Source organism: Battus philenor, unplaced genomic scaffold (assembly GCF_028537555.1).
Source record: "Battus philenor isolate CCGP_79_NKW_IND1 unplaced genomic scaffold, ilBatPhil1.0.hap1 SCAF_1, whole genome shotgun sequence".
NCBI lineage: Eukaryota > Metazoa > Arthropoda > Insecta > Lepidoptera > Papilionidae > Battus > Battus philenor.
Genome location: NW_027181661.1, coordinates 193,025 through 218,799, shown reverse-complemented (window position 1 = coordinate 218,799; position 25,775 = coordinate 193,025). Strand labels below are relative to the sequence as shown.

Here is a 25,775-nt window from a genome sequence, read left to right as displayed (position 1 = left end):
ATTAGTATGATTAGTGGCAGAATGAATAGCTAGTTTTAGAACTAACAAGACGTGTAAAAAAAATGTCTCTGTTTAGGGCTGCTGACGGATCATGCTTCGATGTGGGTAGAAGCTGAATGTGTTATTTTTGTGATGACTGTTCGTGTTAATTTTAAGGTAATGCGAGAAAATGATCTCAAACCAGCAAATGCTAATTTTATTTTTATTAAAAGAACGAAATGTCGTAAATCACGGCGACCGTTCCGACCTTATGCTTAGTTGGCAATCTTTGCGCATTCTTTTTTGGAAAGAATTTAGTTTCTACGATTCTTTTTAGATTTCCATATGTTCGAACAACCATAAACATAATATTTTAAACAGGATTAAACCTCGTTAATCGACAACTAAAAATCGATAGCTTATCATTTCGACGTTCAGACTATTCTGAGGTAGTTAAGCATTAATGCGATACACTTGAAATTTAACAAAATAAACAAATATTCATAAAAGTCATACCTCTTGTTTACATCTGTCATTGCTTTATGGCTATAAATACTTGTGCTATGGCAAGTATTGGGATGAGAAGGTATTGATTTCTATTAGTTTCAATGTCATCTGCTTTACCTACAAAGCACCTTAGTTGTAAAACAGCATCTGTTGTGATTGTTTTACATATTCAATGAAGTCATTTTGAATGTCTGATTTGTGGCTTTCAGTAAATATTGAGCCACCAAATTTTGAGTAATTTAATACCAAAGGTGTAAGTTATTCTGGAGAAAAAGTGTTTTTGTGATGTATTCCAATGTAAAAGTCCACAACTCTTCCTCTGCTTACAAATCATATCTCATTTTCATTATTCTTGGTAAACTTATGCATTATGCATGTTTAAGCTTAGTGGTAGAGTATCTGATGTTTTTAAATGTATTTAAGTAAATTTATATTAACACCATGTAGATATGTTCTAACATCTGACCAAACATATGGAACATATGCTAGCTTAGGCAATATTATTTTTTGTATGAGTTAACAATGAAAACACAATGTGTGTATAAAACAAAATGGTTCAGTAATTACAATGGCATTATATTGTGGTTTCTGTGATATCTGAATGACTCCTGACTTGAGTCTTATCTACAGAATAAATTTACTTTTGTTTATTCTACAGACTACATCAGCGGTTCTCAAAGTGTTTCCTATAGACCCCCAAACTCCTCAGTTATGATTTGTGGTGCTAGTGGAATGAAAGCTTTATTAAGTGTACAACTAAGTTCTCGCTGTTTGTGTATAGATCACACCAGCAGTAAGTACCGGCCATATTTTAAATATTACATCTAAAATGTTATTCAGCAAATTTTAAAATATGGTAAACAATATCTAATGGAATAGTGATTTTATTGTGGCATCATTGGCTTTTGGTTGTTTGAAGATTTCTGATTGTATACCAAGTCAATGTATTTTACAAAAAATATTACTTTTCTTAACATTTAAAGGAAACAGCAGCAGAAGCATGGTTAAGAAAAATTGAAGAAAATGCTACTCTCAAGTAGAACATTAGAGACAATAGTTTCAAAATTGAGAGATTTAACATAGGTTACAACATACTACATATGGGATCCCTTCCATGGAATCTTGAAGCCCGACCACAAGCCTGGGTCAATGAATGGTACATGGAGCTTTGGGCTGGTGATTGAACCCTACAAAATGAACTGGAATTACTGTGGTCCTATACTCAACAGTTACTGTTAGAATGGTGGAAACAATATTAAGCGATCCAAGAGCAGGAAGTAGCAAGAGAAGTTTATCAACCATATGCCATAATTGTGGTAGTGAAGAGGATGAGATGCTGCGCTGGTATAAACTTCTGTGAAAAAGTAATGTTGCGAAATAAGGCTGAGGAGAGAGAAAGAACATCTGAGTTCCTTATCTGCAATTGGAGACTTAAATGATGGAGAGGGCTGTACCATGTCCTACTACAACCCCCATAAAATGGCTTTGGATATGGATTTGAGGTGATCCATCGCACATATAACTTCCTTCAATGGTGCGGGAGCTAGATCTAGTGTGTATATGATAGCTCTATGTCAAGAAGTTTTGTCACTAGGCTGCCGCCACTAAAGGCAATGCCATAGTTTTAACAAAAAGCCGGTACTGTATGTTGTGTATTGCATCCGAGGAGTGTTCCATGTAGGATTTCTCCATGAGAAAAAGTTAAGACATACTAGTGAAAAAGAGTTAAAATAAGAAGAGAAGCTTATTTCTGTTACTATGGTTTGAAGCCAAGTGACACAGAGCCGCATTATTCTCTTATGAATAACTACTACAACTATTCAAGAATCAGCAAGTGCTTCCTTGTGTATGTAAATGGTGATGATAAATGAATTCATTACAGCAACTCAAAGCAAGGCTAATACTGGAGACTGCTAGGTCTATCTTGATACAATATCAACTTCAATTAATATACATGCTGCCAAGGTTATGTAGTGCATTTTATGTGACCAAATTGGTGTTATTTGTATTGATTTGTTGAAACCAAACAAAGCCATCATCGGGAACAGCTTTGACTTATTTGATGCTATTGAGATGAGTATTATGTGAAATAGATACAACATGAGTGAACTTAATCTAAACTTGCAATGTGCTTCACATGGTGTTTCTGCTTATTGGCCATTAGACCCAAAAAAGGCATTAGCGTCAAGTCAAATAGAAATAGAACATGTTGACTAGTAGTCATTGGCTATTACTGGAAGGTTATCTTGATGGAGCCTACAGAAAGTTTGTAAAGCTGCAAAATGGAAAGAAATAACTACAAAATTGAAAATTGAAAATTTAAAAAGAGATCTGTCTACCTGGTAGTAGAAGAATTTACATATGTACTATGGTCAACAACATAAATATCAATATAACAAGTTAAAACACTAAATGAGAGAAGGCTCCTGCGAAAGAAATTGCATATTACAAAATATCCTTGCAATGAAAATAACCTTTTAGCAAGACCTCTGAAGACCTTAAATGCATGACTTGCGAAACTGGTAGTGATGGCCTTCAAAATTATTTACAATTAGCGAACCTCACTCCATACTAAGATTGTAACTACTTGTTCTGGAAGATAACAAAGATATTGAGGCTGGAACTACATATACCTCCAAGTAAAATGAGAGATGGTAAATCAACAAGAACTGAATGTGAAAAGGCTGGTGTATACTTGGAGCATCTAAATACTGTGTTTCAGCCCCTGACTTGCAAGTATCCTGAACAGGACAAAGAAGTCTATGAATTCTATGACTCACTCTTGCAGATGTTGTTACTGTTGAAAAGTGTTAATCTTGTTGAAGTGTGATGAGAAATAGCCTAACTGTCAGAGGGTAAAACACCAGGCTAGAATATTCACTGGCTGTTATATTCACCAGACATTGCGCTGTGATTGATTAATACTTGTTCTGTTGGAAGGCACATGGTTAGGGTGTGAGCAGTTATGTTATATATAGTCAATGATATCTGGTCATATATCAGAGGAAGCCTTAGAAGACAAACACTATTGTATTGGTATTCTAGCTCTGCTAGAACAATGGAAAAAGTAGATTCAAAAGGCTTGTATATGCTAGAACTTAGTTGCGTTGTTAATAATTCATTGGGATGCTTTAAAACCAATTTTTTCACATCATCACTTAAATCATATTTTATTTTGATTTTGGGAAGTATTGCTTATAAGATCGAGGATTCTGAGTTAACTAAGTTTGGGAACCGCTGGCATATATAAATATTATGTTGTTTCGCAATCAGTGCAAATTGTAATATAGAATCATTATATAGGCAGCCACACCCTCGTTCCAGACTTATTCTTATCTTTAATGTTTTTAGTATAAAGGATAGTGTGTAAAGCTAACATTTTTATGCTTGGGACGATTAAAATAATCATGTACTTATAATAATTACAATACAAGTATTAATTTTGGTCTATGCTTTACTAACTATTAATAATCAAACATAAATTGTAGTTGTATGGAAGATCAATGTAATTAATTGGTATTTCTTGTAAATATTACTTGACTACTGCTACCTAATTGTAACATTATTATAATTATTGTTATGAATCATGTATTATTGGTTATTTTTAGAGTGCAGAAGACTTTTGCAATATATATAATTTAATTTAAGGTGTTTTTATTGCATTGTAGTAACCTAACATAAGACTTGTGTGTATTAATTTTTTTTTAACAAAATGGGATTGCGAAAAACCCATTTCTCCCAAAATTTGCTAAATAATAACTCTGTATTAAATTAACTACTTATTTATTTGTAAGTCTTATGTATTAAAAATGTGTATTATTTTTCAAGTAAACAAAATAATATTAAAAATAAAAATTGTTTCTATTCTGTACATTGGTGTAATTCTACTTTGTATTTGTTTTGCATGTCTTGTGAACCACGCCTTATAATCTGAGGCCGCATATAAAATGCAGTTACCAACGAACTTGACTTTGCATAGTATTAAATGATAAGAATACTGTAGGTTAGTCAATTTTATATAATTTAATGAAAAAAAATTCCAATCTTCCTCGATTTTGATTTTTAATACTTTGTCATTGACATAGATAAATTGTAAACAGTTTTTTCATTAGTGCTGGTTTGACTATTACAGTTATTAAAATATTTATTATTAAAAACCTTTAAATGATTATAACATTTTTACAGAATGCCAATTCAGGCGCCGCAATGGACGGACTACCTCAACTGTCCAGTGTGCTGCCGAGAGTTTGGCCCACCGCCCCGTAGCCCCATCAGCTTAGGATGCGGCCACACACTCTGCAAACACTGCCTCAAAAATTTACACAAAAAGCAATGTCCCTTCGATCAGGTATGTGTGGTGTACATGCAGACTACAAAATTTACATTTAATATTTAATTTGCTCCAATCTTTACTAACATCACTGTCCAAAACGTTCAAGTTGTTTGCCAACTTGTTTAAATTTCGCTACTTATTGATCAGAAAGACCGTCTAATCTTTACGTTTCTATTTAGAGACGAGAGTTACGTTTTTCATTTATATAGATTATTTTCTCATTGGATAATATTTTTTGCAGACAGTAATTCAATCGGAACCCGAGGAACTAGTAGTGAATACAGCTCTTCTACTATTAGCGGGATGTCCACCCCCAGAACACCCCCATCACCCGCCATGTATCAAAGCATTGCCAGAGCAAGACAAAAAGGCGTATGACTCCATTGTGCGGTGCATGGAACAGCTTGCAGTTTATCTTAAACTTTGTGGAAGTGGTGAGTGTTTGCGTGCTATTTGTGTAAACCATAAGAGTTTTTTTTTTGAGTATTTATTATAGTGACTTCATAAGTGATTTACTTTGTACAATTTGAATTACAATAATTATGTGAACTGAGTCCATACTCTATATAACCGCAAGCTGAAGGAACATCTTTGTTCATATTCAAATCAGATTCTGCAGAAAGGCATTCTGGTGGAGAAATACTTCCGGTGATGGCCTCTTGACTGTCTTATTAAAAAAAATTCAACAAAGTCCACAACTTGCTCAGATTAAACCCTTCAGACAATGAAGAAGCTAAAGCAACTCTATGGGGCTATTTATTTTAAATAATGTAAAATTGCATGATTTAATAAAGATTGGAAGAGTGTGGAGGCGAACACATTATCCCTAAGATGTGTGATCTTGTATAAAATGTGCTATGGCACAAACATTTGATTCTTGGGTCAAATTGTAAAAGTGCACATGCAATAGCCATAGAATGACTATGTATATTTTATCAACTGATAAGATTTCAATAATCTTCCTTTGACAAAATTGTTGCTTATTTAGAATTAAATTTGTCTACTATTTCCAACTTTTTATTTCATTTTAAATTAGTCATAAATATTTTCAGCCAGTACCAGCTTGAGCACTAACAGATTTTCAAGACCTATGCAAAGAAAACTGGTTACTCTCTTACAATGTGCTATGATCGATGAAGAGGGTCGCGGGAGGGCTGCGCGAGCTGCTAGATCCTTGGGCGAGAGGACTGTCACTGAACTTATATTGCAGCATCAAGTAGGTTCTTTCGAATTCTTTCTTGAACTTTCAAAATATAGTTGCAGCTTTGCGATTTTCCCGCATGGTTAGCAAGAAAGAGTGAGCTGCCCTTTATCATGTTGATGGTACTGTTAGAACTTAAAAGTGAATGAAAAAAATGGGATCTCCATAAATGACAACACTTCCATAAACTTATTATATATATTTTTATGTATATATATATATATATATATGTACAAAGAAAAATTCAAATAAACAGCAACAGGAATATAAAATGTTTTTAATAAGCAAAGACTTATACCTGCCAAAGGTGACTTTACACTACACTAATATCAGATAGACTGCTGAGAACCAGGAAAAACAAAACTTCAATGCACCTAGAAGACATGGGCTGATGAGAATAGGGAATGTTTGGATGAAATTAGATGAGGTAAAGCGCCTACAGGAGGCCTATCCCCGAGTGAGGCATGAATATCAATAAAAGAACACTAAAATTTAACAATAATTGAGAAAAACTTTGGAAAAATGTAGCAAATTTGTTATAATGCCAGCACAATAGACTTCATGCTATCAACAGTTATTCATCTGCAACTGTACAATAGCGAACTGAACAAAAAACAAATTATATATATAATAAACAATGATTGTTATAAATTTCTGACAGCTGGGTGTTTCATTTGTCATTTTTTCTTGCCACAAGAAACTAAAAAAATATAGTGTTTTCATATTAAGTATGTTCACTATTGCAAAACAATAAAAACGTAAAAACTATTTTTGTTTCAGAACCCTCAGCAGTTGAGCGCCAACTTGTGGGCGGCGGTAAGAGCACGGGGCTGCCAGTTCCTAGGTCCGGCCATGCAGGAAGAGGTTCTCAAGTTAGTTTTACTTGCCTTAGAAGATGGCTCGGCTTTATCTAGAAAGGTACATTTATGGTCACCCGGTTGCTGTTCTTGGCATTGTCCAACACTGTTTATTGTTCTCTGCACACACAACATTACATACGTTTAATTTATCTGAACGACGCGACACGTGTACAGATGGTGTATTCAGATTCGTTTGTGTTTTTAGGTGTTAGTGATGTTCGTAGTGCAAAGGTTGGAGCCGCATTTCCCTCAGGCCTCCAAGACCAGCATAGGACACGTAGTGCAACTACTGTACAGAGCTTCTTGTTTTAAGGTTTGGCTGAGGATAATTATTTACATTTGCGCGCCCCGCTGAGCTGGCGGTGTGGCGAGGGCGGATTAGTGACCTTTGTGTTCGCGCGGGTTCGTAGGTGTCGAAGCGCGAGTGTGACTCTTCGCTGATGCAGCTGAAGGACGAGTTCCGGACGTACGAGGCGCTGCGGCGCGAGCACGACGCCCAGATCGTGCAGATCGCGACGGAGGCGGGGCTGCGCATCGCTCCCGACCAGTGGAGCGCGCTGCTCTACGGCGACTCGGCGCACAAGAGCCACATGCAGAGCATCATCGACAAGCTGCAGACGCCGCAGTCGTTCGCGCAGTCCGTGCAGGAGCTGTTCATCGCGCTGCAGCGCACCGCCGACCCGGCGCACCTCGTGCTGCTTAGCGCGCACCTCGACCGCCTCGCCAACATCGACTCTTCTCCAGGTTGGTCCAGCGTCGGGTGTCGCATGTCACCCTCCATCCGACCCGCTGCCATTTGCTTTAATGCTTACGTCAAACAAACCCAATGCACTGCTCATTGTTCTCCTCGATGACAAGTCCTTGCTTAACGACGAGGACCTGTTTGCGCCGCTGTGCCATCAACCACTACACAGCTTTGATCCATCTGATAAAGGTGCATGTTATATATTATGTTTTATTTTATATACCGTTACCGTCCCCTGCACGCTGGAGCTTTGCATTAAGACAGCAGTGTTTGCAAAGGTAGATGAGGTTTCATTTTCCTATTCTAATTCACTGCTGTATTGAGATAGAATCGATGGATATTGGTAACTGTTTTCATTTAATGGATTTTTTATTATTTCATTTGCATGAATTCAAGATAACTCATATAGCTGGCGCCTTAAAGTAGTTAGTGCCAAAGGAATTTCGTTGTATAAATAAATCTAAATGTTGCCAGATCATCTTTATTTAAAAATAAACGAATCAGATGCCTTTCACATTTATTTACTCCATTGGATTCTCTGAAATATATTTTTTGAAATAAAACCTTGAAACATATGTTTTTTATTTCATTTTATAGTTTCATGTAAAATTCTTTGTGTATGGACAGATTTGACTGAGTTGCTTTTGTAATAAATATGGGGTATGCGCTCTTGTATTTTCTATGAGAACCTGAGAAATATTTTTTCAAAGTTTATTTACATCTCACTATAGTATATAGATGCCATTATGAAATAATATTTGCCATCTTGTAATAGTGACATGATACAGTTGCTGCAGACATTTTGAGACTTGTAGTAAAAAACGCTACAAGTTGTTGTGGCAGTCTTTGATGTCAACCTGACACTGACTAAAGAATTCTGAAGAGATTGAAAGAGGCACAAGGTCTACTGTAGCATATATGGCATGTAAGGTAGATGCATTCTCATCTCTACCAAACTGATGAAGACCACACCATTTTTCATTGATTAACTTAAGTTTTCAGATAGAGATTCAAACCAAAGGCTCTGCCCGGCAATAAAGTCGCATATTAATCAAAGAGCTTCCAACCTGTTGCATGTTTGTCACTAAAACTCTCCGATTGCTGGAAAATGCTTTTACTAAATTTATGCTAATGTTGCAATTGTATATAAAAAATTCCCGGCTTGCATTGCATTTTTTCCTTTGAAGTGAATTTTTTCAAAATATGTCGAATTTCTTGATGATATTCACTAATTTCATTAAATGAAATTTAATAGTAAACATCTCGAAACAATATTGCAGTAACTTGTTCCTTTTTTTAAATTTAACCTTTTCAATGCTGTCAAAATCAAACAGACACAAATGGCGTACACAAAAAGGGATTTTATTACAAGTTTGTACATAAATACACAATTTCATTACAACATTTTATATACAACATTTAATGTATTGAAACAGCAAAGAGAATAAAACTCGAAGCGCTTAAAAAAACAGCAAAGCGATATGTTAATCAAAAAGTAGCTTTCACGTCATACAGATTAAATTAAAAGTAAATTTCATAAGTTTTTAATTTGATAACGCTGAAATTGAAAATAATTCAAGCTCGTTTTGCTAAATAGACGTCCATCTATACGACGCACATTCCGCGTCTCCCAACGGTCTAAATTAAATTATATCCGTATCCCATTAATTACGATCGTACCATGTCTCCATGTCGATTTACAAAATGTACATGTAGTTTTACTCTAAGGAAAAAAACCTCATAAATGATGATATGTTAATTTAAAAAAATCATATTTTAACTAGTCATAAATGTGCTTTGTTTACTGGCTCTTTCGGTTGCAACATTTAACGTATTGAAGACTTTTTTAAATTGTCACTTTTCAGTCAATTTACAATTTATTAAATATAAAAGCACATTAAAAAATGTCTTTCTAAAAAAAGAACAAATTTTGGACATAAATATGCTGCTTTTTAAAAGTATTTTGTTTTTATAACAACGCTGAAATTTTATTCGTTAATATTAATGCACTTCCGGTTGCAAACTAACGTAACAAACGACTTTTTTCTATTGTCCCTTTCCAATCAATTTACAATTAGTTAAATATTTAAAGACACATTATAACGAATGTCTCTCTTAAAAAAGAACAATTAAAATATAATTTATTTACGGACTATCTTTATGTGAGACCGCGACTGGCGCCAGACAATTTTAATAATAATAATTATATTTGACTCGAAGCTGCGGTCAGAGTTGACTTTGTCTCGCTAAAGTTCTTTCGGTTCGGGCGCTTCAAGAGGAAAGTGTTTGCATGTTAGAAAAGTTTTATAAGTGAAATATATAACTTTTAATTGTTTCTCTAAGTTAACATAATGTGTTTATATATATTTTAAATGTTAATAATGTCTTTTTATAAAGTTCTTTTCAATGATATAAGCTTTTGTGAAGTACGCTGTTTGCGTGGGCGTTGGACAATTTGGACGCCACGAGAAAGCCATCGAGTTATTTTAGCTTTGTACGTTATCTTATTAATTTTGAATATAATTTTTCGAAGCGGTAAACAGAACACAGTGCATCGGTGTGTTCAGAGACTTGGGCTTCGAAATTTTTACCCGAGCTATGATCACATAATGACACCATTATGTCTTTGCAGACGCGAAGAGTCCGTCGTGGCAACAGTTGGCGGAGGTGGTCACCTCCGTGAAGGAAGTGGTCTCCGGACTGATCCATTACGTCCAGCAGGCGCACGCGAGGGACTCCGGAGGCAATCCAAAGGTGTCCGTTCTAGACAGGTGTGATGAGCAGTCGAGTAAGTTCCAAGCGACCCACCTCTTACATAATGAGCGCGGGCGCACTGTTCGCGCTCCAAGCCTTGTACATTGCTTTTGAATCGACTGCAACTAACATTTGAGCTATCAAAGTGATTTGTAACCGTTCCATAGCTCTCCGGGAAACCAATCAGACATTTAATATTCTAACACGGCTTGCTTAACATCCAATGTGTGATAAATCATTTCAGATTCTGAATAACTTGTTTTAAAACATTCTTGTACTTTTGTTTGTTTTAAGCGAAAGACATTAGGTGGCTATAGCACTCACCATTAAGTTATATTGTTGCTTACCGACATCTGCTATTGATATATTTAATTATGTTTATAATTTACAAGAATACTCTCTAGATGTTATCTGTGTTAAATTGTATTAGTTGTAAGGAACAGTCTGGAATGTATTAAAAGACAAATTGTAATGTATTTTAAGATACATTATTAGTTAAGAACGCTAGAGTAACAAATGTGTTGTGTGTTATGTATTAACTATCAATTAATGCTAGTGGTTAATGTATATATAGGTTCTCATTGTAACATAACTAACCATGTATACTGTGTAAATTTGTTTATAGCTGTTCCTAGAAACCACGGACTGTTTTAAACATATAAGTTTTTTTTTTTAATAGTATGTATAAGTGTAACCATATTAGTTATAGGGTTTAGGCAGTGTTGCATATGTTTGATCCTAACATGCGGTTTCTAATATTAGAGGTGTATGTAATGTTGTTTTGTTTTTAACTATGTTCGGAGAACGTTGTGTTTCTTTAAATTGAGCTGCGGCCTCCTTGTTTTTCAATTGATTGACTTTAAGTTAGTGTGTTGTTGTGTTTCATCTAGTAATTATCACCATATCATCTGCGTTTTCATCACTGATTTGCAGCAATCCTTTGCTTTCATCCTTTTTCTAAATGGAATTTGTCTGTCCGGTGTTGCTTATGTTAATGAAGTCTTATTGTTGTTTGTTTGTTTCAGACACGGCCCACACCTTAGCCCACCTAGGATGTAAGGTGCCCATATGTCGCGAATCGCCATTTAGGATTTTCTGTCCATACGGCGACGAGTGTACATACATCCATTTTGATGAGGAACTAAACAGGTAAGTTCCTATTTTATGAAACCTATCAATTTATTGTTATTTGTATGTGCATATTACGGGTCATGGCTTTTGGCGAAAGCAATAACTATTTAATGTTCCTGCAGTTGAAATGTTGATAATGCCTAGCCGGCGCGATCTATTATTTTTTTTTAAATATTCATTGTTGTCATCGCCATGAACTGGAATTCTCACGATTTAACGTATTTGTGCCGCTCTTATTTCAATGTTTTAAGCGAACTTACTTTTAATAAAAACTATGTTATTCCTGAAATGTAGCTAAAGCCACGCCCATTTTATTTAACTGCCGGAAGCCGACGGTAAAACAGAATGGCGGTCGGAAAATATTTTAACATATTTATGTTCTTCTTGGTTTATTATTCTTTTACAATAAAAGATTAAAATCAAAGTTAGTTAAAATTGAATAGTTAAATTATCAAAATGATGTTATATAATACTGTTGTGAAATTTGTGTTTGCGAGTGTCAAGCACGCGGAGTTGTGCTTTTGAAATTAAAAGCAATAGTTTTATCATGCTCTGCTTTAAAAGCGAACTGTTTTAATTTGACAACTTTGTTCATATATCGCTCGGCCGGTGTTCCTTATAATTTCGTAGGTCGCGCGGGCGTCCGCCATTTTTTTGGTCGTCCAGTGCTTTGGCAAATCATGAAATGTATTATTATTTTTATTGAATTCTTTTAACATTATTTATAGTTTGAAAAGTTATTTAAAACATTTCTCCGGCATTTGGAAATAAAACATTTCATGTTTTCTAAATAATTAAACAACAATTTTTTATTTGATTTTTTGATATACTCTCATATTATTTTTAAACGCTCAGAAATTGTTTGTTGTTTATTCTTTAACATTTTGCCATTTTTCTCTTAATTTTATCTTCATTCAATAATATTTGTTTTCCGGTTTCAAAAATTTTCTGGTGGTCCATGTCCATCATTTCTCACATCAAGATCAATACGTTTGAATCTTTGAAATCAATTTATGAATGTTACTTCTGATGGAGCATGTCCACCCTGAACACAACAACACGCCAACAGCCTCAACTGCATTTTTCTCTAAAAAATAACAGCATTACGCAACCTAAATCATTAAATCAATATTTAACATAAAAAATACGTTTTTTTTACAATGGCTTTAGGTGCTGCAAATATTTTAAAAGTTAAAAATACCACATTTTCAATATCCTACACCGAAATAATAACACTGAACTCGCATAAGGAAAAGTGTACAAAAAACATAACACACATAACACGTTTCGTGCCGCGGCAATTTTTGACGTATGCTTTACACTTTTTCAATACTGCAAACCTACAATTAGCGGGAAAAAGTTATAAATTTCAATATGCACATTTGGCCCTACAATACATTTGTTTAAGAATACTTTGCTTTTCAATGAGAACTGCAAATCGCCTGAACGGAAAGTGCACCGTGGGTCGTATACGCCCCACATGGCGGTGGAATGTGTTAAATGAGGCATAAATTTTATATATAAACTAAACGATTATGCACAAGGAACCTGCGGCAAATTGCGTGACAAAAAATTATAATTGTATAAATATAGGTATTTCTTTTTTACTGTTAAAATTAAATCGAAAATTAAAAAAATGCAATATGTATCTCAGCTAACTAATTGTGAAATTATTAAATTTAGTTTATTTGCCTTATAATGTAAGTGTATGTTAGCATCAATACACACAAGTTAGTTCATACGGTGCATTACCGAAAAACATTGTATTTTTATTGTCATATAAAAAAAAATTACCTTCATACCTGTAGACATGGTATCAGGGTACTGGATCGTAAAACAAAGTAAATAAAGCTACTTTAATAGTATCCGTGTGGTACATGGTATAACGCGTATATAAGGAAAAACTAGACAATCATTGTTATAACTGATTGTGGAATTTAAATGAGAAAGAAAATTGAAAATTTTAGTTAGACATTCTGGCAAACGTAAAAAATTTAATTAAAAGTAATCGACATGGAATTACGGCCGCTTTTTACTGGACCTGGTAGGACACATATGATTCCTAAAGATGCCTTTACACCACCGCGCATAAATTTATGAAAGCCAATTTGTTTTTTTTTCTTACGCGAGGAAAAGCCATTGCTCGTCATAGTTGCGTTAAACCTCGTCTATCGGAGGCGGCAGGTCGCTGTCACAAGGGTTTCCTTTGAACTGGTCTCATGAAGATGCAAATCACCGCTCGGTAAATTTGAATATGACACTGCAGCTACCAACTGTCAGCTGAAGCGTTGTGATGATGATGAAACCACTGGTTTTCCGACAGTCTTATCGAGGCGATTAAAATTACCTAATAAATTCAGGCGTTACCTTGCGGAAGTCAATCCTAACTAAGAAAGGATCTAATATATAGCTACTTCCGCTATGCAGCAGTAGTCGTGCAATGAAATGCACCGCCCGCCGGCCCGCTGATAAATGCGAAATACAACTACCACCGTTAATTAACTCTACACGTGTTTCACCCCTCCACGGGGTATCCACAGATGTCACACCGACCAGTGCCAAACACCGAGTGGCGATTAAAATGGTGGTGAATAAAATTACGCCTTACGGTATTAGCACAGCGCATTATATCGGGGGAACGAGAGTAATGTCGCTTTCTTAAGTTAAATTCACACTACTACATTTTTGATAAGTTTTTGTTTCCAATCAACAATATGTTCACCTTCGTTGTCAACAACCTTTTTGCCATATAGTATACAAATCAATGCCGGAGCGGTAACAAATTCATCGGTTTTTTTGTAAAATATGTCGACAGAAACGACGTTACTTTCCGGTCTTTCCTAATATTTTGTCGGAAATAAGTCGGAAGCGTGTAAACAATTTTGCAGATTGGCGTCATACACCATGATGATTTTTAAATGTTTTAACTGCGAATATTTATGGCCCTGATTAGATTGACATGTCCACTAAAGTATATAATGTCCAATTAAAATTAAATATATTAAAATAGTGCTAATTTAAATAAATAATTCGCAATTAATACAATGCCTTTGTAGATACCCGTTAACATATGTTAGCAATTGATTAGTTCTGCTATGTTCTTTATATGAGAAAGAGGAAAAGGAGTGACAATATTTAATATCATTTTATATATTGTAATATAAATGAATAAAATCATCAAATGTCTTTTTACGAGCAAAACAAACGAACAACTTCAGCGTTTAAGCCCGTTTTAAATTCATGTTTTCATTAAGTCACGATAAAGATCCTAACGGTGATAATAGATGGAATAATTGTAATGCGAAAATTAAAAAGTATTATTATTACTATTAAAACAATAATTCTCTTTCTGCACACGTAGCACAGGGTTAATTAAAATTTCTTTAAAGTTTTTAGTCAAACATTTGACGTCTTACCCCGCCCTAGTTTCCAGCCAAGCAAGGGTACACACTGTAATATATATCAAAATACGACGCTTACAAATTTAACTATGTATTTTTCTGGTTTATCGCAAATCGACCTTTAGAAAGAGACAATCGACTAATTTCGGCTTCGTAGAGCGTTATCTCTGTCGCACATCTTATAAAACGTCACATCAGTAGTGTTGGATCATCGTGGAAATTATAAAACATTAAAAACAATGTAACATGTGGCTCTAGTGTTTATTATTTGTAATCAAATGTTATCTAAATAAAACACGAGTCAATAGTATTAAATGTTATGTTTCTATTTTAATTTTATTGTAAATAATAATTATATAAGGTGATATTAGTGAAATAGATTTTATTAGCGATCGGCAAATACAGGTATATTTGCCGATCGGAGAGCACCAGCCAGTCTGAAAAAAATTAGCTTTACAAAGTTATTTCTCCCTTATAGATTTAAAGCAAATTTATGGATATTAGACAGCACTGATTTTCTTGAAACTGATTTATTGTGTTAATTAGTAGTTCTTCATCATCATCTTCACTATTCTCCGCGTTACCGTCAATACTTAGGAAGAACTATCTATATCTTCAAAATCTAAATAATCTCATCATCTTCGCAATCATTCCTAAACTTCCATTTTTGGGAATTAAACCGTTTAAAATTAAATATATTTAAATTTTGAACGCAAATTTGGTGATACATACAGTTCTTTTTATTGTAAAATAAAACTTGCGACATTGTGTGACTAACTTTCTAGTGATCTCAACTCTACTGATCCAGAAATCTTTCCTCTCCTTTTAATGACATCTTGCGGCCAGACTGGCGATACCGACGTTACATCTTTCGAATGCCGCCGCAATGGTAGCATCGACCGCAAAGTGTTAATTATTTCCACACGACAAATCATTAATAGAACATTAGCCCAAAACAACATAAGTCACAGGGTAAGCAGTAGCACCGGGAAAGCACTTGGTTATATTGCTCGCTGTGTATATTTGGTTTCTAAATATAGCCCGCGCTGCTCTGTTAATGTCCTTATGATGTTTCTCCGGGAATATCTTAACAAATAGTAACAGTGCCAAATAAATTATTTATGTTACGCGATAAATATCTGCGAAGAAAATATCATGTCTGCTGAGTGTTAAATGGAAATTTCTATCCACTTTCGGATAGTTTATTTTTGATTGTGGCACCTGAATCAATCAAGTCACGGCACTAATGCCTCTGTCTAGGCTAGCCTTATGGAAGGTTGTATTTCATTGCTTGACCCCCGTACGAGTCGAGACAAGGCGTTGCCGTCAGGGTTTGCTTCAATGTTTAGCTACGGGCCTGAGTTATTTATACGTCTTCACGCTTAAAGATTACCTTTCGCCTTCTCCACTTGTGATGGATAACAAATAGAAAAATGCTTCGACAATCTGCGGCTAAATCAAGGCTTATATCGGGCGTTTTTATTTTTTCTCTACTAAAGTTTATGTACTAACTACGTTATTACTATATAATTATAACAAATTTCAAAAACTAGGAGGGCCACATAGTTTATAAGGCACCGTGATAAACTGTCTGCAACAAAGTAGCGACTGCAAAATGTCTCAAATTCATTTGTAATAAAAGGAATCGGATTTTATAACATGTCGAATAATACTATTAGACTGCCCAATAAGTTTGCGGAAAAAGGCTATTATTCAATAAACTAATATTTAAATAAGAATCCTTGGCAGTGACGTCGCCTGATTATTTTGATTTAGGCTATATCTGATAAAGTGCTCATGTATAAATCTGTGTTAAAGTTTATTAAATGTGTTTTGGAGTTGTTTCCTGCTTATTTTCCACTATAACATGTTGATAAACATATTAAAATAAAATAGGATTAAAAAATAAATAGATAAGCTGACAATCGAAGAGTTTTCATAAGTTACAATGTTGAAGAAACTTATTTTATCTGTGAAAGATACAATACTAATGAAAAGGTTGTTCATCTCAAATATCAGGACGCATCTTGCTTCGTCTAAGTGTAATTTTATGTTAAATATTATCAATAAATGGCGGCTCCAATTTAAGTTTCTTTCAACTACCCCATTACTTATAGAAGATTCAAAGATTACAAAATAGAAAATAATGGGAATTAAAGTTTTAAAATTTGGTAACTCGAGCAGAGAATGCATTGCGAACGTTGTCGGTTACGACTTCGCGTCGCTCTGTGTGCACCGTCTTGCGATTACAAGCACAGACCCCATCACCTAATTCTTGCTTCGTATTTATTTTGTTCAGTTGGAATAAACTAATTTACTGTTGTTAGCGAGCACGGCTACACTGTCAAGTTTTAAGTAATATATTTCACAAAGCGAACGTATGTAATGTTTGGCTTTTTGGTCATGTATTTATTAAATAGAAGTTTATTTATTTTTATTAAGAAAAACCATATTGATTAGTTTGTTTAAAAGAATTGCGGCATCTCGGATGAATATTGACATGACAGTGTTCTTTCCAGAATTCAAGCGCTGATGAACACAAACTCGGACATGACTAACGGAAACATGTATACACCTGGCTCCATGAACCAAGGCCGGCACGGCGGACGCTCGTTCCCGGCTCAACAGCCGAATGCCAGCCAACGGGAGCGCGTTACGAACGGGAATCGCTACCCAAACCCGCCGCCGAACATGTCCTCTGATCGCGGAGTGCTCTTTGCTTATCCGCCTCCGACTGCGACGGTGGAGCGGCGACCGGTGAACAGAAACCTCTTCCCCTACCCGCCGCAACCGACGGCAGAGCCGGGCGTGTGGAACGTGCAGCCCATGATGTACCCGCCGCCGACGTCGGCCGCCGAGCAGGGTGCGCACAGTATGAACAATGGCAAACCTTACTCCCACATGCCGCCGACGTCGGCCGCTGAACAGGGCGCGCAACTTATGAAGAACGCAAAACCCTATCCTCATATGCCGCCAACGTCGGCCCCCGAACAGAGCTTGTTCATTAGTAACAAGTGTGCTTTCCCGCCGCCGGGGCGGGGCCTCGAATCGGGGGCGTCTAACAGAAGCCTTTTTGCTTACCCCCGGCCGGGATCGAATTCGGAGCCGGAAGCATCAAATGGTAACCTCTTCTCTTACTCGCGACTGGGAGCTAGCTCCGAGCCGGGGGCAATGCATGGAGGAGGGAGCGTCTTTTCATATTCGCGGCCGGGGGCAAGCTCCGAGCCGAGAGCGTCCAACGAAAGCATCTTCTCTTATACGCGGCCGGGAGCTAGTTCCGAGCCCGGCGCATCGAATGGAAACATGTTCTACCCGCCGCCAGGTGGCCAAGGCAGCTATTCCTCGCTGCCGCAGAACATTCCGCACGCGCCGTCACAGCACGCCCCCAATTGCTTCTCGTTGCCTACAAACTCTCAAGCGCTGTGTAAGTAAAATCTCGGATTAAATTTTTTATACCATATACACTTACGAGGTTGTTGTACAATATCTATTTGACATACATACAATATACCGGATTGTTTGTTAGGTTTTAGGTGAAGTTTAATGTTGTATTTAGCCGTCACAATCTCCAGCAGACTGCCGTAGCTAGAAACACGGCACGGCCCCAACTTGTCTTACGAACTGCTTAATATTGTGATTTTACATTAAAATTTAATGTTGGTTCATAACGTTCACTATGTTCTGAATCAGGTCTTCGGTTAAGAAAATCACGGATACAATTCGCGCCTGCCGGCAATCAAATGGTCGCACCAATCGCAATCAAGTCGCGTTTAAGAAAAGTACTTTATTCCCATATATAGGCTGTCAATAATCAGACATACGTACACATATATTATTTATATAAATGATTACTTGTATAGTATGTTGGGTTACAAAAGTTCCTAATGCCCTAATCTCAAGATACTCGATACATTTGAACTGCGGTTTTATTTTTCACAAATCCTAAATATAACTGTTAAAAGAATACATTACCAAGCTTTATATTCAATACACCACAATAATGTTCGAGGCATTTCTTATCCTATATGTGCTATAGAGTTTATTAAGCAACTTTTGTCTATGTAGGATCATGATCCCTTTGCACGTCCTCACAGTGTATGTAATAATGCTGAAGGCGGAAACTTGTAATGATCCTTATTATATAGGCTTATTAGGCGGGTGGCCCACTAGTCCAGGCCGAGTGCTTTTACCGGCGCCATCTATTTGCGGCGTCGGAGACTACGTTACATATGTTGAGACATGTGTTATGTCTAGTTTAAAGTTTTTATAATATTTCCAATGTTTTTGTCCGCAGCTCAACAGGCGATGCCTTCATCGCCTAATCCACAGGATGCTCCAGTGCAACAGTACCCTCCTGCTGACTACGCGTCGGAGAATCACGCGAATTATCATGCCAGTCTGCCGTACGATTCTCTCTTATTATTATTTATGCATATATATGAGGACTCTCATGATCCGACACGGGGAACCGCGACTTCTCTGATTTAACGACTGATCTCTCATGGCATTAAGACGGATAGTGTAATTATAAGGAAACTCTATTTGATCTGCTTTATTTTGTGTAAAATCGGGCATTTGGGGTACTTTTCTAATAAAATACTCAAGTGATCCCTGTATACGATCTTACATAATCTATAGAAAGTTATTCCAATATATTTACCGTATTCAATATTACCGATATAATTAAAACATATCTTTTCATTTGCAGACATTACACACCTATAATGGTGTCAGGACAAATTGCGATGGCGGTTTTGAACCCCTACTTGCAGCCGGGGCTGGTGCCGACTAATTTAAGGATATGCTTCCCGCGCGGCGACTATTTGCAGTCAGGGGTGCAGGGGTACCCGACCGTCGTCAATAGCGCGCAGCCCTTCGGCTTCCCCAACATGCCGCAACACGTACCCCAAAACAATATTTCACCAAATATCAGCCACAATACTCCGCAGAAGCCGTCTAACTACGTTATTCAAAATTATCCGTCCAATAAATTTCAGGAGACGCCACCTAATTTAATACCAGATGTGTCATCAAATATTGTACAGGAGTTATCGCCCAACATGAGAAATATGCCGCAGCACAAGCCGGCGCAGGAGTCGTACTCTTGTCCTTTGAGCGAGCCGTCCAAGAGGGCTCAGTACTCTTATGACGACAGTAAGCATTATTTGTTTCAATAATAATACAACAGAGCAGTCCAAGGGCTATACAAAATACATGTTAATATTCAACATTAATTTATTTAAAAGAGAAACTACCCTGCGTTACACTGGTTTGCCTAAATTAACGCGAGCAAGAAACTCTGTAGTCCAAATTATATTAGCCACTTGGTTAGTACAACAGACTGTCCGTGTGTTTTGAACTCGACAATGTGTTGCTCGCTAGGTTAATGTCCATGTGAAGCTTGTGGTCTCTACTCGCATCGAAATATATCATTTCATTCCATTCCTGTCTGTTGCCATTGCGTTGAGTTTGAAGGCCACCAAATCTGGTAATTTAATACTACTACAGGCCGATATCTTTTGATAATATAAACTATAGGAACATCGAATGTAATCTGAACTTTGAAAAAGCTTTTTCGTACTATTTGATCTAATGTTAGATAACTATTTTTGGATAGGGCGTACAGTTCATTGATTAACAGCAAACGAGCTGAACGTACATCACTCAATGTTTTTACATATATAAACTATAAACAGAGAGGCTATCCCAAAGTTCTGAGAGTCCAACTATGGCGACTGAATATCTCCTACACCAGTGTCACGTGTACATTAGTTGGATTATCATGTGAAGGTAGCCCTGCGTGTGTGTTTATCTGATGCGCGGTGTAATGCAACTTTGTTGTCTCCAGTACAAACTAACCAGCACCACGACTTCCGGCCGCGGTACGTGTTCGACCGGCTGCCGACTCCGAGGCAGTTCGACTCTACTTGGACTCCGAACAGTGATGTGAGTTTCGCATCGATAAATACTGCCTTTTGTCTTTGTTCACAAGTTTCTCTTAGTCGAAGTGATGTTGGGCCTGTCGCGGAAGGCGTTCACCTGAGTGATAAGTTGCAATGTGCATGCAATGTTACTATATCACAATATGCTGCAACGATTGGCACTGTTCCTCTATATTAAAACTCTACAGATGCCTTCACTGTTTGGGAAAGAACTAGGCTATAGACGCTCCGGGGGCTGCCACGGCGCGCGCCGTGCGCTTCTCTGTTGTATATTAAATACCCCGGTATCCATACTTTCAGTGCCGAAGCAAAGGGACCGCTTCGTATTGCCGTCTCATTAAGCATTTTTCAATCTCAATCTCATTTTTAATTCTAGTCATGAATCCTTATCCGGAGGGACTTTGACTAAAGGAAAAGGCTTAGTTTTGTTTTGTATAATATAATAAAAAAAAACAATTCAAAACTTCGCGCTGAAATATAAAAGACAACTAAGACTTTAGTCAAAGACCCTTAGAATAAGGATTCATGACCAGAGTTAAAAATAAGATTGAGATTGAAAAATATTACGGGGCCCGAAAGTAATGTCGCTTTCTTTAGTTAAATTCACACGAATACATTTTTAAAGAGTTTATATTTCTAATCAATAATATATTCACCTTCGTTGTCGACCTTTTGCCGTCTAGTATACAAATGTTCAATGCCGGAGCGATTACAAATCAATAGGTTTTTCTGTGAAATAAGTCGACAGAAATGACATTACTCTCCGGTTCTCCTAGCAGCGGTCCGACGTCTTAGTTATGGTGCCGGGAGGTCTCAGGACGCGAGCAGCGCAAGTCCGGTCACCGTGACTATGTCAGGGGGCGGAGGGGGATGAGGCTTGTGGTTCGTAGTGGGCGCCTATCGGCTGATAAAAAAAGTTTTAATTCTGTTTCATATAGACGCACTCCCAGTTGTTAGGAGAAATGCGCAGCGCGATGGAGATTGTCACTGAGAGCGAGGTGAGTTGAACGCGCCTGTTCTGTTTAGAAGCAACATTGCAGCATAAACTTTACTTAGACCCATTTGCGTCGCTGCCGAACTTTAATATCCTGACTCACGAGTACACGTGGACACCGTGATCTCCGTAGAGACGCAGTGATGCAAATCCGACGCGGGGAACTTGTGACCGTTCCAGCGGATTCAGAGCAGCCCCACTGAGCTGCAGACTCCGGGGCCGCGTACGCCGGGACTATATGTTCCGATAAACTTTTCGCTCGCTTCTATTTTCACCCTCATATTTTATTCTTCACATTCTCTTTCATTACTTTCCATATTTTATTTTCATTTCTTGCGTCACCTTCGTCACTTTGCCTTCACCGACAGAGTACATTTTAACAATTTTTTTTAATGTTTAATCTCTTAAACAATTGTTAAACTCCATATGCCACACAATCACAGTTAGTTTTCTCATTCTAGTCTCACGAGTGAAGTCGGACAAGCCGGCTTGATAGCATGGTTACGTTGCGTTGTTGTTCGCAGAAGTTTACTTCGCTGTATTCGGACGACGCCGCGGGCGCGTTCGGTGCCGTGGGGTCAGTAACGTCTGGCGTGCAAAAGGAGATCAAGCATCTCATGAAGAATATTAAACAAAAAGATCCGTTGAAAAAGTTCTGGCAGAAAGAAGCGCAGATGGTTGAAGTTAAGGACCCGCAAATAAATGAGGGACAAAGTAATGCGCAGAGGGTCGATAACAAGGACCCGCAGGTGAATGATGAACAGCGGAATGTGCAAAATGTCGAGAAAAAGGGTGCGCTGAAAAAGGTCGTACAGAAGGATACGCAGAGAGTCGAGGACAAGCGCGTCCAGAAGAAATTCTGGCAGAAGGATACGCCGAAAGTCGAGGACAAGGACACGCAAAAAAAGAGTGTCGGTCAGGACAAGGAAGAAGAAAAATCAAGCGTAGAGCAGAAGCAAGAAGAAGGAAAGTTAGACGAGGACACGTGCGCGTGCCCCGTCCACAAAGTAAGTAGTGCGTCGTTGGCGCGTTAGTGGTCGTTGCGTGCGGTGCGCGAGCGGGCGGCTGGATGGAAGCTGGATGAAGGCTGTATGGAGGCTGTATGCAAGGCGCCGGAAGTGAGGGACGGAGTGAGTTGGCCGCGGGTCAGGCTGTCGGCATCCACTGACCGTGTCTTATGTTTCAGCAGATGCTAGAGGAACAATTGAGGGCCCTCGAGCGACGAATATGTAAAGAATATTAGAGCCGACCGGACGCGGCGTCGGTCGCGACCCACTGCCTGCGACCCTAGTGCGCAGGAGGGCCCGACCGGCCGCGCCGGCGTGCATGTGCTAGTGAAAGTGCCGGTGCTCGTGTTTGTGCTCGTGAATACGCGAGCACGATCACGAGCACTTCTCTAACCGCTAACCGCTGTCCGCTCCAAACCAAAATATATATTTTTTCAATTTGACTGAAAATATTGACTGCTAACCTAAGAAAATGGTCTGGCCACAAGTGCGTAAAGTGGATAAAGAGTGAAGGATTATGAGATTGGATGTATGTTGATTTGTGTTCGCGGCAGGCATATCTGCCTCCGATCGATTATCGTAGATAGCAATTGATATGAACGGTGGCGGGCCGCTGCGCCGGGCACCTTCGGACTCTAAGTTTTGCCTCGCGATCAGCTGACCGTATCGGTTTAAATGATTTGTTGTGAATCCACTGACAGTTTCAACTGCCCTTTTAGCCGTAAGAAGTTCCCGCAGCGCGTGCCCGCCACTAGCTTCATTAGGTGTCGTGTGCAAACTCTCGGCTGGTAATTGCTCGCGCACGTGACGTCGGTGCTAGCGCTCCGGTCCCGTTGGCGGCCGATCAGAGCGCCGTGCGCGCCGCCCATTGCGGGCATTGTTCGTGTCACCGCATCGATGGCCGGATCGACATCCGGGCAGCTTGTCCACGTGGCATTAAGTGTTAGATTTAAGGCGTGTGTCGCAGACACAGCGCGTCAAAGAGCTTACAATGAGATAGGTTTACTTGAGTCTGCGAGATTTGTATGTCGGACACTCGGGTGCGTGTCAGTGCCCACCGCTGGACTGAATAGTAGCGCTGTGATCCATGTGATGTATCTTATAGTTGTACCCTGCATAGCTATATATATATACAAAATTCCAATGCAATTAACTAAATTCAACACTGTGGAATTGTTTCGCGCGTTCTATGAAATGTACTTTGTATAAAATATGTATTCAACCGGTGCGCGTCCGTGCCGGGCTCGTTGTTCAGCGCCTGACTGCAACAGGACGCGCTGCTGCAATTAATTGTTGGCGCGCCTACGCTTCGGCTGTTAAACATTTCGATCCTTCATTTTCTTCGCTAAATATTGTTTGATGTTTTTATTGTTTTCTACATTCATTGTCCACCAAATTGTCAAGTGTGTGTGATTGTAATGGATATTATACGCGCTCGATCCGATGCTCCCGAGGGTGGGATTGTTGATTTAAAGGAGTCATATATGCGAGGCCGCGCAGCGCGTGTCTCTCATGCAATGGACTATTAGATTTCTTGTCCCTGCTGGACGCGTTCGTAGCCGGACGATGTAATTTTGAATTATTTAATTAATTGTACGAGTATAAGTGAATCAATTAAATTTGGTGGATTTTATTTTTCCAAGGAAAAGTTAATGATATTTATATTATATGGTCTGTTTAAAGACCCTAAGAATGTGAACTGAGCTCGCGATAGTTGCGCGCACTCGCGCGTCCCGCACGCCCGCGCGTGCGCCGCGAGCGTGCCAACTATACGTTTATTTAAAATTTTCGATTTCTATTTGTAGAATCTAATATTGAATTATATATATATATATATATATACATAAATGTATTTATTTAGGTTTATTAAAAGCTGCCGATTCAGAGCTGCGCCTCTAAGAAAATGAAATTAATGTAAAACTAAATAAAACCTTTTTTATGCGATCGTCCCGGTTGAAGGATACCACCCCGCCGACAAACTGTCAACTTATACGCGCGCGTTCATTTATTATTGGAATTTATAATTACAGATGATTATTTATTTAACATTAGGACTGAAATTCAGCATGTACCTATGTTGCCCAAAAGTATAATGTAAAGCTCATACGTATGTCACAAACAAAGGTGGGGGGGTGGCAACTGCAACTGTTAATAATTCCGATTATATCAGATAAAGAGTCGCAACATTTTAAGAAATTGTTACCGTTAAATATAATTGTATGTGAAACGAAATTAAAGAAAGTCAAACTGACTTTTTTGGGTATTGTTAAAAAAGTGAGTAAAGATGCGCGGAGAGCACTGATTTTTGTGTTAGAGTATCTTGGCCTCCGGCGCGGGGTTGTATCCTTCGGCCGTGTGTTTGTAAAAGTGCATCGGGACAGCAATCTTGATTTGTCAATAAATGAATGTCGATGTAATGAATATTTGCGGAGGCGGGGTGCGCGCGCGCATCTGCGCTTCGTTTGTAATTGTTGGTAGTCTGGCTGCGCTGCGTGCACCTTCCTCCTTGATTGTTTTGTTTTTTTATAAAGTTTTATTTAAATATATTATTATTAATATTGTCGTAAGGATTTTGTTAATTTTTTTCCATTCATTTCCCCGCATCACTGTAAACATATGAAGATCAAGTTGTCATCTCAGTTGTTTTTTTTGCTACAATTTGATTTCCATGTAAGGGCTCAATTTCATAGACCGTAAGACCAAATCAGCCTTGTAGGATATATTTGTATATATATTTTGTTGTTAAAATAACGATAAAATGCAACAACTAATCTTGACTCTCGTTGTAGAGTAGAAAGCGACGAACCAGTTGTGGTCGCCTCTTGCCGACCTGGCGCGCGTGTGAACTTCACATTAATACGCTTGAAGAAATAAGTATCAATGTAAATGAAATTCAGGAACTAAACATAATTGTTTCCGAT

The 25,775-nt window shown here is 37.9% G+C and overlaps 1 protein-coding gene across 1 annotated transcript; it reads left to right on the top strand.

The window, feature by feature from the left end:
- The first annotated feature begins 705 nt into the window (after positions 1–705).
- LOC137922876 (roquin-1-like) lies at positions 706–25,122 on the top strand. The gene is made up of 16 exons (XM_068766009.1): positions 706–739; positions 4,672–4,834; positions 5,061–5,253; positions 5,872–6,035; positions 6,801–6,938; positions 7,086–7,193; positions 7,291–7,624; positions 10,258–10,413; positions 11,405–11,528; positions 17,431–18,335; positions 19,206–19,314; positions 19,620–20,065; positions 20,760–20,857; positions 21,792–21,851; positions 22,372–22,854; positions 23,034–25,122. The coding sequence occupies exons 2-16, from the start codon at positions 4,673–4,675 to the stop codon at positions 23,088–23,090; spliced, it is 3,537 nt and encodes a 1,178-aa protein (XP_068622110.1). The 5' UTR covers positions 706–739; position 4,672; the 3' UTR covers positions 23,091–25,122.
- Positions 25,123–25,775: the final 653 nt, after the last annotated feature.